This window comes from Mirounga leonina, unplaced genomic scaffold (genome assembly GCF_011800145.1).
Source record: "Mirounga leonina isolate KUSES-001 unplaced genomic scaffold, KU_Mleo_1.0 Mir_168, whole genome shotgun sequence".
Taxonomy (NCBI): Eukaryota; Metazoa; Chordata; class Mammalia; order Carnivora; family Phocidae; genus Mirounga; species Mirounga leonina.
In genome coordinates this window covers 39,882,934-39,906,573 of record NW_023270426.1, presented here as the reverse complement: position 1 = coordinate 39,906,573, position 23,640 = coordinate 39,882,934, and the positions used below count along the sequence as shown (strand labels likewise).

Genomic DNA, 23,640 nt, shown 5'->3' with positions numbered 1-23,640 from the left:
GATTATAGCTAGCTGTCAAAGTGTAGCATCTTGAGATGAACACTGAACACAAGCACTGGAGGCTTAGAAGAGCACGGTAGCCTTTTAGTGAGGGGATACTTCTGGTGTTGGAACATCAGGAAGTGATCCCTCTTTCAACGAGCACATCTGTAATGATGCCAGGGAAGATTTTAAGCAACTACAAGATGATACATTACTGCAGGAGTGATCAACTTGCCATCTCTTCCACTTTGGTTATTGTGTGGTCATTGTTGGGGTTTCCAGTGATTATATCTGCAGTTATAAAAAATCTTGCTGGAATTCTTTGTGAGTAGGCTCATCAATACACATGTCAGGTATATTGGGGAATTTACATGAAAATTTTTAATTTTCTTGTCTCTCAGGCAGTCTTCTGTTATTTCAGGAAGCATTTTCTACTGTTATCTTTGTATATCATCCATTTATGTTTTCCAGGTATTCCTAAATTCCAATAGAAGTAGTGAGGAGATGGTAATGGTTATAAATACAAAGAACAAAACAGTATACAGAGTAAGATAGTTGTATAATATAGTAATTTATAAATGATGTATGGTTTGTGGTATTTATGTTGTGCCTTTTTCTGAGATACTTCAGACTAACTTCGATAAAAATTGTAATTACCTATTAATATTTTATAGATGGTGAAACTAAAATACAGAATGTGATTTACCTACCCCAAGGTAAAAATAAAAATTTAAAAAGGTCTAATTTAGTTCCATTTTCTATTAAGTGTAGTAAATATCTTAATAAAATAAACAGATATATTTTATTTCAGGAGATATTTTATCAATGTTAATCAAATGATGTCTGTTTCTAAATATCTTCTTTTTTTATCAGAATTTTTTTTATTATGTTATGTTAATCACCATCTAAATATCTTCTTAAAAAACAACAACAACAAAAAATTTCTCTGGCTTATCCCAGTCTTTTTTGGGAGAGAGATGGTCTGGAGAGCTTCCCTAAACTTATTTTCAGAGTTTTAAATTCTCAAGTGTGTGAGACCCTCAGTGTTGGATTTGAGTTATATATCTATTTTTCCCTATGTAAATAGTTAGGACCTCTTCAAGGCAAAGTACAAGCACAGATGAGCAACATACAAAACAAGATCCTACTAGATCATCTAAAAAATCTGCTAGCTCTATCATCAAGTTCTAAGGGTGCCTTTGATGTGTTCTGGATGAAACTGCATTGCAAATAAAAATGTCCAAAAAAATTTTTTTTCCTATTTAGAGGAAAACTGCTCTCTATAAAGTTCTGTAGAATCTATTGTCTCACTCCTCTTCCACTTCCATTTGTCTCCTCTTTCTTTAGCAGAAAAGAATCATTAAAAGTGGATTAACAAAAACATTTTACAGTAATAATAATAAGTTTAAACTTAGGAAGAAACTCACTAATGAACCTATGTATTGTAGGGGATATGGGTGATCTTTTGCCTGCTCTCTAAAAAGCACAGATTAATTCAGGACTCAGTCTCAAACATAACTCTACATTTCTTTATCCTATCGCTATAAATCATATCCTAAACATTGTTTTCATATATACTTACTGTTTCACTGTAGGTCAACAATATCCGCTACATAATTTACTGATAACTATCAATTGATGATTGCTACCATGACACTTTTTAACAGAAATGGAAGGAAAAAATAAACAACCCTAAAATTTACATGGAACTATTAAAGACCCTGAATAGCCAAAGTAATTTTGAGCAAGAAGACCAAAGCTGGCAGCATCATACTTTCTGATTTCAAAAGCTGACTACACAGCTGCCGTAATCAAAATAGTATGGTACTGGCATAAAAACAAGCATATAGACCAATGGAACAGAAGAGAGACTAGAAATAAAGCCATGCATAGATTATCAGTGTATCTTTGACCAGGGTGCCAACAATACACAATGGGGAAAGGATAGTCTCTTCAGTAAATGGTATTGGAAAATTGGACAGCCACAGGCAGAAGAATGAAGCTGGATCCTTATCTTATACCATACACAAAAATTAATTCAAAATGGATTATAAGACCCAAAACTATAAAACTCCTGGAAAAAAAAACATAGGGAAAAACCTTCTTGATTTTGGCAATGATTTCTTAGATGTGACACCAAAAGTATAGGCAACAAAAGCAAAAATAGACAATTGGGACCTACATCAAACTAAAAAGCTTCTGTACAACAAAGGAGACAGTCGACAAAATGAAAAGGCAACTTATGGAATGGAAGAAAATATTTGCAAATCAGGTATCTGATAAAGGATTTATGTCCAAGATATATAAGGAAGTTGTACAACTTAATAGCAAACAAACAAAACAAAACAAAACAAAAAACAAAAAACCCCCAAAAACCCGATTAAAAAATGGGCAAAGAACTGAATAGGCATTTCTTAAAAGAAGACATACAAATGGCCAATAGGAATGTTAAAAGGTGCTCAACATCACTAATCATCAGGAAAATGCAAATTGTGACCACGATGAGCTATTACCTCACACCTCTTAGGATGGTTATAATATAAATAAATAAAAACAAACACAAAAGAAAACAAATGTTGACAAGAATGTGGAGAAAAGGGAACACTTGTGCACTCATGGTGGAAATGTAAAGTCGCGCAGCCACTATGGAAAACAGTATGGAGATTTCTCAAAAAATAAAAAAATAGAAATACCATATGATCCAGTAGTCCCACTTCTGGGTGTATACCCAAAAGAATTAAAATCAGCATCTCGAAGAGATGTGTATATTCTCAAATGTATTGCGACGTTATTCAGAATAGCTCAGACATGGAAGCAAGCTGTCCACTGACAAACAAATGTAAGAAAATGTAAGAACTTACAATGGAATACTATCCAGGCCTACAAAGATGGAGATTCTGACATTTGTGACAACATGGATGAATCTGCTAAGTGAAATAAGGCAAACAAGGAAGTACAAATACTACATGATACCACTTATATGCGGAATCTGAAATAGTCAAACTTATAGAAGCAGAGAGTAAAATGGTGGTTACCGGGGGGAACCCGGGGAAAATTGAAAATGAGGAGGTAGCTGTTGAAGGATGCAAAGTTCATTTATGTAAGATGAGTAAGTCCTAGATATCTAGGTGTACAGCATCGTACCTATAGTAAACAATACTCAATTGTGTACTTAAAAATTTGCAAAGAGGGTAGAACTTATGTTAAGTGTTCTTATCACACACACACACACACAATAATAATAATAATACATAGGATGGGAAGGAGCGGTGATGAATATGTTTAGGGCATAGTATGGTGATGATTTCATGGATGTATACATATCTCCAAATTCATCAAGTTGTATGCATTAACTGTGTAGAGCTTTTTGCGTGTCAGTTATACCTTAATAAAGTGGTTTGAGAGAGAGAGAGGTGATTGGTCATGAAAAAGTAGATTTAAGGCCCAGGATAATATAAGAAAAATTTTATAGCTACCATAGCTTTGTTTAATTTATGGGAAATTTTTATTACATATGAAGCTTGTCACTGTTCACATAGACTTACAAATTAGCACATAAATGCATAATAGTATGTTGTACAATGTTATTACTTACTTTAATGTAGAACTGAACAATGCTTTATCAATGGGTCATGTATTCTGAATCCCAGATGGAAACACATGATCTAATACATGGTTTTACAATGAAACAGAATATTTTAAATAAAATTCTGCTCACCATTAACTATTACCTATGACCTCGAATTGACTGATAGATTTTACTCAGACACTGTTTCCAATGAACAGCAGCCAACTCATTCTTGTGAACTTCAGACGGCAAAAGGTATGACAGGCATGCAAAGTGTTTTTTCTTTACCTGGCACCTGGCAGGCATTCAGTAAACATTTCCCTTTCTTCTGTGAATATCTGTGTCATTCATTATACCAGTCCTCTATAGTTGATACGCTGGTAGTGCTGTAGGGGAATCTAAGTCATCTGTAATTGAGGAGCATATGAAGATATTCCAAGGCCCCCATTTTGACTCATTCACATCCTTCAGTCTCAGCTCAATATTCTTTTCAGACAGGCCTGTCTGGTGCATCTATAGATAAAGACTTCTCCCAGTTTTTCTCTTTCATATTATGCTTTTTATTTCCTTCATAGCAGTCATTGCAAGCCATAATCATTCTGCTTATTTGCTTACTCGTTAATTATTTAAATGTGATATTCTAGGTAAAGCTTTCCCTAACAATTTTATGTAAAATGGTGTGTGCACACATGCACATATGCATGCACACACACACTCCCTGTCATTTTCCTTCCTTAATTTTTCTCCTTAACATTTATTACTTTTAAACATACTATATATTTTGCTAATTCATCTTGTTTTCGTCTGCTTTTCCTACTAGAATAGATTTTTTCGTGGCGCAGAGATTTTGCCTAATTCATTCCCTGTTCTTTCCGTAACACATAGAACAGAGCCTGGCTCATGGTAGGTGCTCAATAAATATTTGTTGGAAGAATGAACTGATAATTATAACAGAGCATAAGTTCCATGAGAGTAGGAATCCCACCTGCCTTGTTCATGGCTGTTTACATAGTGAGTGGCATGATGCTTACCTTGCAGTATGAGCTCAAAAAATATTTGTTGAATAAATGAGTGAGAAGAATTATATGGTGAAGAGATAGTGGGAGAAGACCTTTGTGACTTTTTTTATATATTGGAAGAGCTGACAGAAGGCTAGCGTTGCTATAGCTCTCAAAACAAGTACTATATAAATGAGATAGAAAAAGAGGTTAGGAGCCAAATCTGTGTGCACCTAATAGGCTGTGTTAACAATTCTGGGTTTTTATCTTAAGAGCAATGGGTAACTATTGAAGGTGTTTTAATGAATGAGACCAAGAGGGGTATTGGTGTGCAGAAAATCACAGAATTTCAACAGCATATTGTGTCTTAGGAAACCAATGTAATTCTGTAATCGGGGGAAACCGTATTGGAAAATTGAAGACTTAATACAAAGTGATCTGTCTTCCTCCCTCTCCTTTTCTCTTCTCCTCCAAACACATTCTACACAGAGTCCTAAAGCAGCTCTGCCACAGTTGATACTCCCTTGTAGCAACGCCCTTGCTTTTCTATGTAAATGTAAATTTATTCTTTTCATGCTGGAAGGTACTGCACCATCACTCTGAGATAAAATGAATGAAAGTGTTTATGTATAGAAATTCCATAATTTGTGACATAAACGTTGCAGAATCATGGGTATTGTGGTGGAAACAGAACATACAAAAAGAAAATATGACATAACTTTGGGAATTTTAAGCCTTCTCATTAATTTTGAATTTTTCCAGGGGAAATGTGTTTGTGTCACACACTGTATTTTACTTACAGATCATCAGTTAAGGATTAATGAGAGAATAATCTATAAGTGGCTAAGTATGCCATATTTGTTCCATACTTTATGTGATGACAGATTTTTAGGATCTAATATTAGAAATGGAAGATCACAACGAATATATAGGTTTATATATAGAACTGGATTTATTAAATTATAGTAACAAAGTACAGTTGATATTTAGTCAACTCTACTGAAATGTGCACATTTTCTCACCTAAGGAAATCTACCCAGTAGGCCAATTTGTTATCAAAAGGTTGTTTGGTAAGCATAGAATTAAGATATAGGATGGTATAAATTATTTTTATTAACATGTTAATAACTATAATAATAATACCATCAAGCTATATCTGCCTGAATTATAACTATTTGTAGGCAGAGTAATCTGCTGGAGATAAGATAGTTGAGTTGTCTAATCAGTGTATCCTCCCTCTGGAGAGTACTTAATAAAGCCTGACATATTTTGTCTCTCAGACTCAAGTTTTTAATGTTTTCATGCTTACTCCCTTTTTGTTTATTATTTTATCACCACCAATTAGTTAAGATTCAAGTCATTATTGCTTTCTATTTGAGAATCATTCTAATAAAAAGACCTTATTAGTCTTTTTAGGGAATTTTTGGCTACCTACCCAATTTTTTTTTTTAAGAGATGCAGATAACTTGGGAGAGGATGATAGTGAAATATTTAGAAGTACATATAAGGGAAGTTTAAAGAAATAGAGTTTGAGTAGCCTATAAAAAAGAAGGCTAAATGTTGGCCTTAAACCATCTTCAGGCTTTGGAACATTTATTATAGTTTGATTGCTGGTAACAAATTGTTCTCCTTCCCTACCAAGAGCATAAAAGAAAACAGTTGTCTTAATTTTTACAGCTGGAAGGTTGTAGATTAGGTAGTAGGAAGAATTTCAAGTTATTTTATATTGGAATGTTGTACTGAGGAAGATTGTAGAACCACTTTCCTTGCAGATTTTAAGGTGGTGTAAATATTCTACAGTGTGGTTTGATATGGAAATAATATTCATGGAATTATTTTAGCACTTCAATATTCTTTCAGAGTCCAACCATATATACTTATTAGGCATATACTTAACAAGAAGTTGATTTGCTTTTATTTTTCTTAAATTTCAACCCCAAATTTTAGGTCCAAAATTACTTGTATTCTTAAAGATCACTTGTTTTTACTTTGGATTTGCTTCTTAGAGGTATTTTTCAAAACCATTTAATCATTTTTTTAACCTCTTCAAATTGTTAATTATGTAACTTGCATTCCTAGATTTGTTCTTTGTTATACATATATGTGTACACATGTATATATATGTATATATATTTGTATGCATATATATATATATAACAAAAATACATGTCTTTCTAAGATCTCTTGTATTTAAATTACCCACATAATAGGATTAACCTATTTAAAGCTGAAATAAGGGTACATTATTCTGTTTCTTCAGATGGCTACTAAACACCTGGAGCCAGGCCACAGGGTCACCATATGTTGGTTTTCAGTTTTCCTTTATGTGATACCGTGATAAGTAACCTTTCTAATCACTGATGCTCCTTTCTGACCTCTTCAGGCTCTGCTCTCCCCCTTGGCTGTCAGGATCCTTTATTGCAAACAGCTGTTGAGAGATGTTACTGATAGGTTAATGAGGACAAAGAAAATGTTTCATATTCAGAACCGAAGACCCAAGATGGCATAGGGTTTAGGGTTTTCCACGGGCAGAAAATGTGTGTATGTTTCTTCTATGATCCTTACATTTGTTTAAAAAAAATGAAAAAAACAAAAACCACCTAACATTAAAGAGCCTGTTTTCTCTTTGTATACTGTTTTCCTTCTTTAATGATATAATAATTATAAAATAGTTTGCTAGTTTTAGGATATCTCTTTCCTGCTTGTGTAAACTGCTAATTTTAATTTTCCCAGTTAAATCAAAGGGCTCTTCTTCCCATTTTTTAGTATCTTTTAAGAGCTATAGTTATGAAAACATATAGTTATAAAAACATTAGAAAAGATAATTATAATTTCTTTTATTATTTTGAAAGACTTTTTGAGTGTAAAATAATCAATTATTCTATTCTGATAAACAAAGACCTAGTTCAGTTTTTTACAAGCTTGTTTTCTCAATATCAGATACTTTATTTTACTTTAGATAATTACTTTAAAACTACAGCCCTTATATGTATTTTTATTATTACTTATATTTGCTATTTTTTATTGTTAATGTTTGCAAACAGTGTCATTCATTTGAAAAACCAAATAGACTAGAAGTCTGGGAGTTGATATTAAAATTTTAAATAAGTAGGAATATTTTAAATGTCTTGTCTCTTGGAAGACCATGGAATACTTTTGAGGAGTATGTTAACAGTATCTTTTAAAAATCCAAATACAAGGTATTATTACATTCAGAAGTTCCAATAATAATAATATATAAGTTGATGTCTAAGTTCATATAATGAGTGTATATGTTATGAATTAGTACATAATAGTCTTAATTTGGAGATATCTTCCTTTAAAATACAGGTAAAGGATAAAAAGGTATTATGAAGATTGAGTGAGATTTTTATATTACATTAGAATACAAGTAAACGTTTTCTTATTGGCTAGTGACTTTATTCAGTTGTGGAGCACTTAAATGGGAAAGTAGTTTAGTTGTGTGGAGATATTTTGGGCATTAATATCAGGTAGAGCTGATTCAAATCCAGGTTTAGTTAAGATTGAAGCAATTTGCTAAATCTTTCTGAACATAATGTTTCTCACACTTTCTGAGAAGATTTTAGTGATGATTAAGTGAGATACAAATATGAATATGCCTTGCATAGTAGTTGACTGTATACCCTGAAAAAGTGTTAGTGTTAGTTCCCTTTTTTTTTCCTGCCTACAACATTGCTACTAAGAAGTTGTGAAGTGTATAGGAGATTCAGTTTTATTTCATCATTGTTCGGTTTGGACTTTTGGAAGACTTCTCTATACATTGAACTCAAATCTGCTCCCCCGGCTTTTATCCATTTATTCAACTGACTTCTCTTCTAAGTTGGCATGCATATTTTGTCTCCAATCCTTTATATAACTTGCTTTTTAATGTCTAGGAGAAGAGTTTCAGTTTCAAAAACATGACAAACAGTAAATACAATCACTTTTCCAGGTATAAAAGCAGAAAATGCCAGAGCAATAAAATGAATAAAACATAATTAAATATCATTTATTTAGCTACAACATGTTTTTCTGTGATGAAAAGACACATGGGTATAGTAACAGACTGTGGAATGATGCCAGTATTACAAGTCTTGTTTGTTCATATATGATTGTTTCCTAGTGCCTTAATGATGTGAAGTTCAGGTGAGCTTTCTCACAAAGAAAAAATCTATAGTATTGTATAAAGTCTCATAGAAAAAAACCCTGCAAGTCCAAAGAATGGTCTTTATTGGACATAGTAGATCACTTAGTGCTCCATTCCCAAAGCTTTAAACAATCTATTACAATCATGAGGGTAAATGAAGAATCTATAATTATACATCCTTTGTGTTATTTTTTAAAAATTGACTGATAGACGATATACCTTGAATCCAATTCTTAATTTTTATGAAAATAGTGTCTGTTGAAGGCAGATATCCTCAAAGACCTACATCTCTAAGGAGAAAGCATCACAAGCCACGGAGTAAGGCTACAAAGGATCAACTGATTAGGGGTGCTGGGATCAAACGCAAAGATTTAACAGTGCAAAGTTTTCTGGCTATGAAATTACCTAGGTTTTCAGTGGTCTGCTCTAACCTTATTTTTCCCATAAATCCTGTTTTCTTCATAAGTGGTTTTACAGAATGCAGGGGTTTTCACAGAATGCATTTATTACATTTCAGCAGAAAGCTTGTGTATATCAGAACAAAAAAAGGAAGGTAGGGATATGCCAGAAATGAAGAGTTTTAGTTCAAATGGCAAGCTGGTGAGCTGAAGTTTTTCCATGTTAGGATAGGAGACATCACCTTGGGTATGAGGTAAGGGTCGTTTCTACTATGAAGAAATATCTAAATGGAAATGACAAGTAAGTGTCTGCCCTTTGCTTTGGGTGGGGACAAATAGCTCACATGAGAAATTGAAGCTCTAGGCTTGTGGCTTACATAAAAACTGAGTATGACTTTGTACAGTCTCCATACATGGTGCTGACCAAATAGATACTCATGAAAACTAGTGAACAAAAACCAAGTGAAACCTTGGGTTGTATGATAGAAACAAATGCACAAAGCTACACTTCTGCAACTCAGGCAGCACAGGATACTCTATGAAAAAACAGGATTCCCTGAAGGTAAGCTTGAAGAGAAAATAACAAACAACATGACGAAACAGTCCACCATGACGTGAACAAGCAGAAAGATTAGCACCCCAATTGAAAAATATAGGGTAAATATGAAAAGAATTTAAGAGACATGGTGGTTAGAGTGACAATATGTAATATAAGTTGATTAGAAGTTCTGGAAGAATGGGGAAGTCGTATATTACAAATCTAATTCTATAACTATATATATTATATAAATTATATAACTAATAATTTTTCAGAATCAAAGAGAGATATAAATTCAAAGCATGAGCCCCAAGTAGATAAATAAAAGAACACCTAGATACAGTGGTGAAACTGCACTATAGCCAAGACAAACTCTTGAAAGCAACTAGACTTTATCACAAAGAAACAGTGATTAGATTGACAAATGATTTTTCATCAGCCTCCATATATGGAGTCCAGATGACAATGAACTTAATACCTTCAAATGCTGAGATAAGATAAATGTTAGCCTAGAATTCTATATTCAATTAAAATATCATTTTAAACATGAGGGTAAAAGATATATTTTTAAACAATGAAGAACAAGAGTCCCTTGGCGCCTGGGTGACTCATTCAGTTAAACATCCAACTCTTGATTTCAGCTCAGGCCATTATCTCAGGATGGTAAGATCGAGCCACATGTCAGGCTCTGTGCTCAACAGGGAGTCTGCTTGAGATTCTGTGTCTCCCTCTCCCTCTGCCCCTTCCCCTGCCTCCATCTCTCTAAAATAAATAAATAAATCTTAAAAAAAAAAAAAAAAAGGAACAAGAGTCTCTTGCTAAATTAACTATGAAAGGATGCATGTCCAAAGAAAGAATTTGAATTCAGAAGATAGTGCTGGAACAGAAACAATTGATAAACATCTTGATATGTTTAAAAAAACAGAACACTGATTATCAAGTTTTGGGCAGTGAGTGGTTCACAAGCTTTTAGATTTTTGTAGGCAAGGGAAATTTCTCCCTGAAACTTAGCAAACCACAAGGATGTTAACTTTTAATTTTGCCAAGTAGAAACATTTTGTCAAGACTGCCATTAACACATACACCCTGCTCTCAGGGACCTTACAGTCTATTGTAACACCTAAAAAGTAAAAAGAATAAAACTAATAAATAAGAAGAGTCTGTTAAAATAAGAAATTTAGTTTCATGAAAAAAAAATCTAACCACAGTGATATCACTCTTCTAATTTTGTCACAGAATATTAAAAATTCCATAGAGCAGTGCCAATCTATGGCATTTGAGCTATGTGTCTGATTGTACCCTACCTTCTCCCTGGTTCCTGTAAATTCTTTGATAGTGTTATTTTTTTCATTACACTAACATAATGCCTGGTGAATAGTAGATGCTCAAGAAATATTCTTGAATGAATGGGAAATAATGTTTTGTTTTGCCAGACAATCCTCCCACTTGGTTAGAAGTTGAGCCCATGAAATTAGAAAGTCCATTTCCAATTTTCAGTGTCATGTAACAGAAATTTCCCTTAGTGAAGATTGTTGATAACTTCACTCTCCTTCCTTAACCTCAAGGGCAAGCACAGAAACCAAAATTTCTCCTAGAGTCTTCCCAAAATAAATTGTAGGGTTAGAGAAGGGAATCACCCCAACACAGGCAATGGTTTATTAGTTCATAGAAGTCATAGGAGTAATCTTAATAAATCTTAACTTCTCCTAAAAAGAAATATGAGTATGTGAAAGAGAATTATGTTCTGAGCTAAGATGGTGGGTAGTCAAAAAAATCATCAATCTCTCTCACTATATTCTATCATATTTATTTTATTTAGGGATATTAATCCATTTCCTATGATGGTTGTTCTACAAATTCCCCAAGAGCCAAAAAGTTTCAGAATGCATTTAACTTACTAGTGAACCAGCTTGGGACCTACCTTAGGGTCCTTATTTGGCAACTGATATACCTATGCATATATCCATGCAAATATATCATCCATGTTCTAGGATCCAGCAGTTTAAAGAATGGTATTTCTAAATGTCTGAAAATGTTCTCTGGGTGCCTGGGTGGCTCAGTCAGTTAAGCGTCTGACTCTTGGTTTGGGCTCAGGTCATGATCTCGGAGTCATCGGATTGAGCCCCATGTGGGGCTCTGCACTCAGCATGGAGTTCACTTGAGATTCTCTCCTTCTTCTCCCTCCCCCTCTGTGCCTCCTTGCCCACTCATGCACATGCTCTCTTTCTCTAAATTAAATAAATAAAATCTTTTTTAATAAGAAGAAAATGTTCTCAAGTTCTTTCAGGAACTGTCCCTCTTGCTATCTTAGTATAAAATAAAATTTTCTTAGTTTTTATCTTTCAAGTGAGTATTTTTTTATCTTGGGAAATCTTAATTGAGATGTCATGATCTTTATTATCCAAGTTGACATTCTAGATAAGATCTCTTTGAAAACTCTTCAGAGCCTTTTCTGAGACTAGTTTAACATCTTGGGAGTATTTCCTATACATAGATTTACAGTCCCGTGCTTTAAACAGTAATTCGTGGGACGTTAATGCCATAGCAAAATCCCAATCCCCAGGAGCCCACTAGGTAATAAAGTCCTGTTAGCAGTGGGAAACTACCTTTCAAAATGTGTTATTCTCTGTAGGATAAGAAGGCTCTATCGAGGGCTGTACTGTGAATCTTGAGATTAAAGTTTTGGAAAAAATATCTTGAGCACTTGCCATTTTGGGTAGAGATTTTTCAAGGCACTTTTGGAAAAAAGAGTTTCTGTAAGTTGACCTCATAGTATGTTTTCCTCATAGATGCTATGAACATTGTCCCTTTGAATGATAGAATTTTCATTTCACAGTTCTATCTAAACTTAAGGTTCTTTGACCTCTGTCTAAAGTAAGATTTAGATCTAATAAAAATCATAAAAGATCAGGAGTATAGTCCAGGATTATGGATAAAAATTTTTTTTGGTAATCTCTTAATATACTTTTTTTAGCAATGTTTCTCTGTTTTAGTGAACACATTTTTCTTTGAATATGGGTATTTTTGATATATGGGATAATATTTTAAGACCCTAAAATGTTAGTCCTACTGTTTTTCTAATATTAAACTGAAATAATATATTTAGGAACTTATATTAGGAAACCATCTCCTATAAGAAAGGAACACTAAAATAGTATAAATAACCACATAAAACAGAAACTGAAACTTTGAAGAAAGTAGAATTTGCAGTACATTGAGTTGTAAGAACAGGAAAATTATCTTTATATTATGGTCTACAGTACATTTTGTTTATCTTTTGTAATGTTTTAACTCTCTTCTAGCTCAGTAGTTCTCCAAATAGAGTTTAAAGTAGATAAATAAAGTATATAGAGTAGATTATTCAAAAGTATTTTAAAAGTCTAATAGAGGGGTGCCTGGGTAGCTCATTCAGTTAAGCATCTGCCTTTGGCTCAGGTCGTGATCTTGGGATTCTGGGATCGAGTCCCACATGGGGCTCCCTGCTCAGAGGGACTGTTGCTTCTCCCTCTCACTCTGCCCCTCCCCCTCCCCTCCCCCACTCGTGTGTGTGTTGGGGGGAGGGTGTGCGCGCGTGTGTGCGTGCACGCTCTCAAATAAATAAAAAATATTTAAAAAGTCTAATAGAAATTATATGGCTCCTTTTGTGCCTGGTGGAAGGGAGCATCCTAAAGAGGAGCCAAAGAGATCCCCTCAATGTTATACCTTGTGAGGCATTTCCACTTGTAGGAAAGTTGAACCAGTGAATTAAATATGTTACCACTTCATTTCTGAATTATGTTTACATGACATAAGTTTTTATAATGATGTTTTGAGAGTAAAAAGAGCAGTTGGGAAATAATAGCAATAAAAGTGAATGTTATACATAAATTTATCTTTGCACTCCAGATTAATATATTTTTATTACAAATATGTATTTTATACTAAATGGTTCTAGTTTAACTAAAAACCTGTACTATCAGTAATGATGCTAGTCGGTGATCATATATAAAAGGAAATTGAAAATTTTGAGTATTTTCTTCAAAGAAATGATAGTGAAGACAACTCCAAACAACATCTGAAATATGTCAGTTATGAAAGTGACACATAAATAGCATTTGTTCAAAACCACATTTCCCTTTCATGCAGGTGGGCTACACTGATGATCTGCAAATAACATTGCTAGATTGTTCTTTATGAATTTTAGAAATTACTCCCTGCCCATGCCCATGGTCTCTCTCTCTTTTTTTCTTTTTAAAATGGTATTTGTTTGAATATTACAGTAGGTCTAGGAAGTCACCACCTGGTAACACTTTATTAGTAATTGGTAAGTTGGTACAATTGTATATTCTTGAGAGTAATAAACCTATTTCCTTTCTACATATTCATCCATTCTCCCTACTCTTCTACAGTAATGAAAAAGAATTTTTTTTAAGAATTCCTGTTTAAAGATTTATCCTTAAGCAATCTCTACACCCAATGTGGGCCTCAAACTTACAACCCCACAATCAAGAGTCATGTGTTCTACCAACTGAGCTAGCCAGATGCACCAGTGCATTAGTGAAATTTCTGCACATTATTTTTTAAAGATCCTAATCAAAAAAACTAAGATATTCTTTATCCACTAAAATAAGAATTATAAAGAAAAATATTTAAATGATTCTGCAAAATGGGTAACACATCTTGTATAAGAATCTCCTCCAAAATCTTCATCTTTTATGCTTCAACAGCAGAAAAACACCTGGGATGTCTTTTTAAAGTAATGTGAGTGCACATAGGTATATTTTTTGGAAGAAGTGGACATGATTTTAGTCTCTACTTCTGATCAACTTGCTTTTTGCCTTCTTTCCTAGGAAGTGTGTAGAGAGCTCTGGTGTCTCAGCAAAAGCAACCGCTGTGTCACCAACAGTATTCCTGCAGCTGAAGGAACACTCTGTCAAACTGGGAATATTGAAAAGGGGGTAAGCTCAGATGATTTATTATCTGTTTGACAAGTAGACTAATCTGATCCATTTCTGATGTTGGTATTCAACCTCTAGGAAATCATGCATACTAATTTAAAATGCACTTGAGAAAATAGTAGATGCCTAGCCTAATGAGTTAATTGGCACATATAGACATCTGCACATCTGCAGTGTTTGGGAAACTACAGTGACTATTTATTTTCTAGCTCTGTTAAAACTTTCTGTGCATATATGTATATATTTGTATAGAAAATCCAACAATAATCTTGTTGTCATATAATATAGTCTGTTTAGTCATGTAAATCTAGGTTTCTTTCTGATAAATAATTCCCAGGAAAATTATGTGACCCACAAATATATTTTATAACTAGAGTCAAACTAGAGTTGATTTAAAATTACAACATAAGAGGGCTAGTAGTAGAGGAATAATTAAACAATTTACTGAGCATAGAAATTGTAGCTAAGTAATTTTAGTTTCATCAGTCTAGTTTTCAGAAAAATATCATTATTAAGAATTGTTCAAATAGATAAGAATAGTTTACGCTATTTCTGAAATTCTTTAGGAATTGCTATATATGTGAATTCTAGAATTTATTGCTACATGCTGAATTTACAATAATGACTACTACTGTCTTCTGTTCTGAATTCTTCCATTAGTTGGGGGACTTTCAACAAAGATTACACTGCATTTCAGGTTGCAATCTGATGTTTAAATAAAAGAATGAAAGCTTTTGGGCAGCTGTCACAGTTTTATTAATCCTTGCTGATGGCTTCATTCAAGACCTGTGACCTAGTGCCATGTTGATGGCTTTTCCATGCTGAGTTTGGAAATGTTGGTAAATTGTGCTAAATGTATGAATTGATAGGTCATTTTTAAAGGATTAAGGATCTTTTTTTGAGACTTTGTAAGTAGCCAGTAAAAATACAGAGACCTTCACACACTACAAAAAATTCTTTTTTTTTCACTGAAGTAATAGAAAATATTAAGAACTGCATTCTTGAAACAACAGTCTAGGTTTATTTTGGAGTCAGCCGTTCTTGTCAACGACAAGTAGCAATTTACATCAATCTGTACTCAGAAGAAATACATAATAGTAAGGGGGGAAAGTTACAGTGAGAATCTCTTTATTTGCCCTTGATTGATTATTATTCTTGTGATCTAGTCCATGGGCCACAGTTTCTTTTTGCCTAGAATAATACTATCACTAAGCCTCATGGCTCTCTTTATTGTACTTTATTTTTAAATCCCAAGCATAAAGAATTCATTCGTTTAAACCTCTCACAGTCCTCCTACTAGCATTCTATAAATTATATAATCACTTCAAGTAAGGAAACCACAGGTAGTGGCTATCTGAGAACACATAGCTCAACCCCACTAATCATTTATATGGTAGGCACATATTTAATATCTTATCATTTGTGCTTAATAATAGGACCCTCAAATGTTATATCTTAACAGTATTTGCATATATGTGATAGAGGTAATATTTGTTTGGAAATTACCGACAATTTTGAGGGATACCAAGAAAACACTCTCAATAATATTAAATCTAATAGTATTGAATTTAAATTTGATAAACAGAGATATAATACTTTAAAGCATATACATGAATAAGCACAGACAGGAGAAAGTGAATAAAATGGGACGAAAATATATTTGATTTCTAAAGATTCACATTCTTTTTTTTAGAGCTTATTTAAGTAATCTCTATACCCAACATGTGGCTCGAACTCATGACCCTAAGATCAAGAGTGACATGCTCTTTCGACTGAGCCAGCCAGGCACCCCTAAAGATTCACATTCTTAATTTTGGATAGTGGTTGTCAACTTTTTGATCCCTAAATCGTTTCTTCAAATGAAATCTACAGAATTCTGATAATATACATTTGAAAAAATGGAAATACTCTTGTTAAAAAAACTCCTTGCCTACCTCCTTACCCTGTCCTTGGACCCTTCTCAGCTTCTTACATGCCTCAACAGAACATCTTGGGCTCCATGAAAGACTATTTAAGAACTTTGTAAGTATAACAAAGTTGGTGTACCAAGAGACCACTCATACTTACAACATCGTAGTTTCATATAGTCAATATGTTGGATTTCACTATCTAAAATTAATCTACAGGGCTCCATGCTAGGCGTAGAGCCTACTTAAAATAAATAAATAAATATTAAAAAATAAAAATAAGTAAGATGAATCTACAAAGCAAATATTAACCATTCTTTCAGAGACATGGACGATCAATAGATAGCTTTATGAAAGTGACTAACAAATCTTAAATGAGTGAATGAAAAGAACAAATACATATGCAGACTTCTAGAAAGGAAAAGGGCAGAGTGCTATGAGAAGACCCTCAAACCATCTCTATCATTAACAGTGAATTTGTGAAATGGATTTCAAAGTACCAGATCAACCTACATGTTTAAGAGAAAAAAATAAAAAGGACTAGAAATGGGAGCTAAGCCATTCTTTATTTTTTATTTATTTTTTACTAACTGTACTTGCCATGTTATTTATTTTTGAATTTTTATTGTTAATTTCAGTTATTTTTTTTTCCTTAAAAGGGAAGCATGTTTACTGTTGCCAAATGCAGATTTTTCTCTTAAGGCTATATCTATTTGGAAATTAAACCAGAACTCAAAAAAAAAGAAAGAAAGAAAAAGAAAAGAAAAGAAATTAAACCAGAACTCAGAATTTTTACTCCAACCAAAACAGCCATGCAAAGAGCCAGTGACACAAAGTAGAAATTTCTCCTGGTCTAGTCAACTTTGTGTGGCATTAAAATATAGTTGGCATTACCAGTAACCATGATGATGATGATGATAATGAAAATTTTTAAAGTACTTACACTGTGCCAGGCACATATTTGTTCTGTTTAATATTGGCAAAAATCCTATGAGGTGGGTACTGTTTTAACTCTATTTTACAGATGGGGAGAGTAAGACTTGAAAGCCTAAGATTACACTGCAATTTAAAAGCAGAGCAGACTCCAGCCCAGGTCTTTCCGATTCCAAAGTTGAAACTGTGCCCCTCTACACTGCCCCTGATTTTACCTTACCTGCAGATGGGAAATTTGCAGAGAAAAAAGCAAATTTTTCTTGTCACAGGGATAAAGTAAGTCACTGAGCCTGAGATTGGTGGTGACAATGTATTTTACCCTTTAATACTAAGCGGATTTTTCACTTATCTACCTGTAACAATTTGTTATCTCAGGAATTACAATGAGAAAGCACTTTGGGCAGAACATTGAGGTAAGAATATATGATTGTGTTACAACCAGCAAAATCATGAATCTCCACTTTGAAATGAGAGAGATCTATTTCAACATTTTGTAGTGATCTTGTGAGGATGGAGTAAGATGATATCTCAGTGAGCTTTTTGTGGGCTTCTTCAGAGGAAAGGTGCCAGTGTATATTACTAGAGCATCATCATTCATTATTTTCCAACCTTAGATGATGGTGGGCAGAAAATACTTCACCAGACTGTCTTAACTGGCACTAATGAGCATCAGAGAGTATAAGCATGACTTTGTGTGTCTCAGAAACATGAATGGAATACCCATGACTGACCTCTGATCTTAACTTTGAATTTCAAAACTACTGTCTGAAGAAGGAACAAGAAAAAAACCTACATCCTGTCTAGCCAGCAGGATAAAACCAAAGCTGTTCATAGTTTTTTGAATAAATCCTTTAAAAAAAAAAAAGTCGGGGGAGGGGAGAAATATTGCTCAAGTGATAGCATAGACATATCCAGAGGACTGGATCCACAATGATCTCGTCAAACTCTGGCTGCAAAAGATATGGGATCCCTGCCCGGGGGCGCAGTTCCACAAATGTTCCATGTAAGTATGGGAACTGTTCCATGCACATTTAGCAGATGGAGTAAGAAATATGGCCAAAAAATTAAAAACTGATCTTTGCGTGAGTCCTGGGGGGTCTGACATCGCTATTACAGCCATTGGATGTTTGCCTGAATAAGCCATTCAAGTATTGAATAAGAACCATATGGTCTGAATGGATGTGCTCAGGGACAGTAGCATTAACCAAAGGAGGAAATTTGATGAGCCCAGACGGCGCGCTGGTACTGTGCGTCCATGGGTCACACTCCTGCAAATCAATCAATATAGCTTTCAGCCAAAAGAACTTTCCTTAGTCATGGCATCAACAATAGCTTTTTGGACAGGAATCAGAGGGATGCCATACGTGATAAAATAATAAACAAAGATTTAGACTGTAAAAACTTTGAAAGTAGTGTTGGCATTGTTACTGAGCAGGATATTAAGGAAAATCAAAACTCAATCTTTGCAAGCTCTGATGGTGACCAAAAAGTCTCCAATACTTGGTTTATTGCCAAAAGATTGATTTAATGATTCTACAAGACCAATTAGAGATTATAGCTCAGTATTTAGGCCTATACATACATAACATTGATTCCTAGTATCTTTGCATGGGAAACATAGGACTGGATTAGAATAGGATTATTATAAACCCTTTTAAAGCACTAGACATATAATAGGACATTTGCAGCCCTATATCTTAATTCACTTAAGAGTAGAATGTAATATGTTTTGACTGGGTCCTAAACTATAAACACAGGAAGTGAAAAAAGAATAGTCCTTTCAGTTGCTCTAGAAATTTAAATAGCATGGGATGACAAGTTCTGATTTAGAATTTGGGCTGAAATCAGCTTTTGCATTCCCGCACCTGCACAGAGGAAAGAAAAGGCTTTTAATAGTGCTGTGCTCCAACTCTCAGCTTTTCTGACTTGGGAAGTATGTTCCATTTTGAATCTCCAATATCGCTTCCTTCAAAATCTTAGGATTTCCTTAGGGGTCTCTCATTCCTGATGCTGGCTGGACCCAAAGTGCTGGCTATGGTACAAGATGTACCATAATCGCATCCTAAAATGATTCTCCAATTTTAGTATATGTGCTGCCGAAGCGAGCACCTAAAATGATTCTCATTAAAAAATATATATTATATATATTTAAAAATACTGTGTATACCCATCGTGAAATTTTGCTTTGTGGAATTCTGACAAATTCTCATTTAGATTGTTTGATTTGTAATATATCTTGTTGGAACGTAATTCCCTGATGTAGATCATGTAATATGTAATATGAAAAGTAGAAAATACAACATCAAAAGATGTTGTTTATTAAATGGGTAAGTTTTTTTTTTAAGAAAACTTTTGAAGCCTCACTGGAATGTATCCTCTTTCTAGGTCATTTTAATGACATATTTATTTTATTTAGAAGGAATGTGAAAAGCATGAATGAGCAATGTGAGATTTTATTCTTGAAATGTGATAGTTTTACTTCTGTCACCTCTCTGAATCTGGTTTAACATACCTGAATTAGGAAAAAGAAGGCCAAATTTACCCAATTTATCTAGAAAATTTAGGCTGAAGTAACAAAACTGATATTTAGAATAGTCTAAAATCAATAGGTTGGATATAACCTTTGAGAATAAAGATTAGAAACTGGTCTCCATCTGAATATTTAACTAACTTAGTTTAAAGAAATGAAGTAAAATTCTATGCCTGTAAATAGAGCTTTTACAGGGTTAGCAACTTCACGTGGAAAGCAAATAAGAAGAAAAGTAGAAAATACAACATTCAAAATTCTCAGCTTTATACTTCAAGTTGCTTTATTTGGTATAATCTAATTATATTACTAATGACTTATATTAAAGTCTTGGTGTATACTGATTAATGTAATAATCTAGAAAATTAGCTCAACTTGTTCCACATGAAGTTCCCTAGAGGTTTCTTAAAGCATTTACTATTAAGTTAAATAAGTTTCTTCTCTAAAATCAGTGTACTACGTTAAGATACTTACCAGCGCTAGAGCACAGAAATAGCAAGATTTCCAAAGAGATCCTTTACTGTAAGTATAAGGCAGGGCAAAACTAAACAAAACTTTGAGACCATTTTGCCAGAGATCAATATCAACCAAGTCCTTTGGTAGATTTATAATTTCTTTGAAGGCATGTCTGCATAGAACTAATTTCTGAAGCTGTCTAATCCAAACCACATTGGATTTGAAAACTAAAGTTAGTCCCTATCTTTTAGGTAGGGAATCTGAAGAAACAAATTACTTGCTTTGGACCAGGGATATTGCTAGAATAAGAGCTCAGGTTTTGTAACACAGACTACACACAGACTGAATTAACTTGTTAACTAATTAAATAAGTTGTTAACTGGTTATTAAGCTAAACTCTAGTCTTTTGTCAACTGCTAGATGACTGATACATTACTTTTTGAGAATTTTTCATTTTTTAGCCATTAATATCTGTTTTTAACTTTCTGATACAATTGTCTATTACGTTATAACTCCATGGAACAGATAAAATTCAATAGCATAAATTTATGCAATAAAAGGTTCTAGTAAGTCACTTATGAAATGCTTCTGTGTAGATGTTAATTGATGATGAGAACTGAGGAGCATCCTACAAACTGAATATTGTGTTTGTCCTTTACCTTAAGAGTAAGTTTTAAAAAGAAAACGAGAATTTATGTGACTTCTCTCGCTGTCCTGCATTTTGTGGGCATCTAGGAAACATATATAACAATATTATAAAATACTTTGGAACCTACATCTTTCAGTATTCTTATGGCCTTCATCATTTCTCTGTCCCCTGAAAAATGCAAAAAATAAAGTTTTTATCTATAAATTATAAGAATACTCAGAGGTCTGAAATAACATGTAGCTGTACACTTGCAACTAAGAGTTTTTATCTCTAGTGTTATTTTGTATTTTATGAAGTAAAGATAGTACAGTATACTTTAATATACTTCTAATATATAACCCTACACCTACATTGTTTTTTTCCCCCACTGATTTCTGTGTATTTTGGACAAATAATCCTTTTTCTGTCCAAAGTGACTTTGAGCAAGTCAGCCTCCTTAAGGTTCTGGTTTCCTCCTGTGAAAAAATGAAGCGTTTAGACCACGTGAATTCCAAAGTCCCTCTGAGCTTTAGCTGCAACTCTGTGATTATATAAAATAAATGTAAAATTAAATTTTAATGTTATTTGGCATCAATAATGCTAAATTTCTAACTTGAAAAACAGGTAAATTTTAAAATTTGGAATTTTTTAAAGTGTTAGTTGCCATTAATTGAAACCACAGGGAATAAAACCAGGAATTGCTGGTCAGTAATACATTGCTCAGTTATTCCCAAAGGAAAATAGGCGCAGGCATAAATATTAGTTGGCCCAGATTGTGACTTTTGTATAGGTGGAGGCCTAACACAATTGGGATATCATTATACAAATGGTTGGTTTTCAAAATCAATTAAGTAAGCTGTAACCTGGCAGCTGAAATATTCTCTCCCTCTCAAGTGTACGTTGTTATTAGTAGCCCGGCTCCCAGGGTTGATACTGTATTATCAGTTCAGCCAGCTACCTCTGGTTCGCCATTTTGGACAGATGATTTTTTTTCTTCATGGTAATTTTCATAAAACTAATTATCTTTCATAATGTCCTACTTCAACATTTATTAGACTTGGGGTTGGAATGCTCTGCCTTTATAGCCAATCAAATTTTGACTTTCTCTTGCCTAATTTTTGAAGGACAAATGATAATTAATTACCCAGTACTTCTCTGAAAAAATTCCTTCATGTTGTTAAAACTACTGAAAATTAACTGAGTGCAACTACTATGGAAACAAAGATGAATTTGACTTTTTGTTTACCCTCCAGTATCTCTAGTTCCTTCCTTACATGTAGTAACCAGAATAGAACACAGAATTCTATAATTTAAGTAATGTATTCATTCATTCAATAAATTTTTGTAGTATATCTACTACATGCTAGACACTGTTCTAGACATTCAGCATTTCTAATAGAACATTCTGTGATGATGGAAATGTTCTAGATCTGCTCTGTCCACCATGGTAGTTACTAGCACATGTGGCTATGGAGCCCTAGAAATGTGGCTAGTGGGTCTGAGGAACTGAATTTTACATTTTAATTAAATTTAAATAACATAGTCATTGCTATATAATGCTATGTATTAAATATATATGTATTTAAAAAAAAACAGGCTCATAGATACAGAGGACAATTTGGTGGTTGCCAGCGGTGGGAGAAATGGGTCAAACAGTTTTTGGTTTTGTCTTTTTAGTTTAAATAATTTTTTATAATAAAGGGTATTAAAAATTCTGTCAACAAATTTAAAAATGCTGAGAGCCATCAACTATAGGAAGAGATAAACGTGCACCATTCGCTGTGGAGAGAAACAAATCTTCCTAAGGGTGCTTAATGATTTCTTTTTGCATTCTGAAAAATTTGTGTGGCTTCCAAGAATTCGTATTATCATCATCATCCAGAGCTGGCAGGAACTTAGCTTTCTCTAGGACTTTGGAAGGTTATGAGTGCTGTCCACACCACATTTAGATCTCTGCAGTTGCATAAGCCTTATTTCTACATGTGAGCATTCCATTTTAACAATGGTATTAGCTAATTTCATTGAAGACCTAATATGAGACAACCACTGTTATAAGCACTTTATGTGTCCTACTAGAGGGATGGTGTTATTATTCCCATTTTACAGATAAGAAAATGGAGATCCAGAGAAATTAAAGAATTTGCCCAATGGTTACTAATATTTACAGAACTCTTTCTATGTATCAGATACTTTCTACCATGTTCTTCACATTATCTTTATTTAATCTCACATGCTATAGGCTCTATTATTATTTACCTTTTTATTTATGAAGAAGCTCAGATGCAGATAGGTCAAGTTACTTATTCAGTATCTCAGTTCTTATTCAGGTCTCAGTTCTCAACCATCATACTATCCTGCCTCTCAGGATATATTTTGCTGAAATAACTTGATTATTTGTGGGCTTAGATTTGTTGCTGAATTTGCCCCTTCAAAGCATAGATGAATTACCTAAAATGAGTAGGGAGCTATGTTCATAATTTTTAAAATAAATAAATAGCCATATGTACATCTCCTGGTTTTACATACTAATGAGAAGAGATAAATACTAAAGAAATAATTTAAAAAATAAACAGGGTAATTTAAAATAGAGGTAAGTGCTAAGAGGGAACTAAAACAGGAGG

At 33.6% G+C, this 23,640-nt stretch overlaps 1 protein-coding gene across 1 annotated transcript in view; it reads left to right on the top strand.

Annotated features, from left to right (window-relative positions):
• ADAMTS6 (ADAM metallopeptidase with thrombospondin type 1 motif 6) overlaps positions 1-23,640 on the top strand; it is a 297,675-nt gene that overhangs the window by 186,100 nt on the left and 87,935 nt on the right. The window contains exon 11 of the mRNA XM_035014519.1: positions 14,461-14,568. Within this exon, the coding sequence (XP_034870410.1) occupies positions 14,461-14,568 (108 nt within the window). The remainder of the gene's footprint in view (positions 1-14,460; positions 14,569-23,640) is intronic.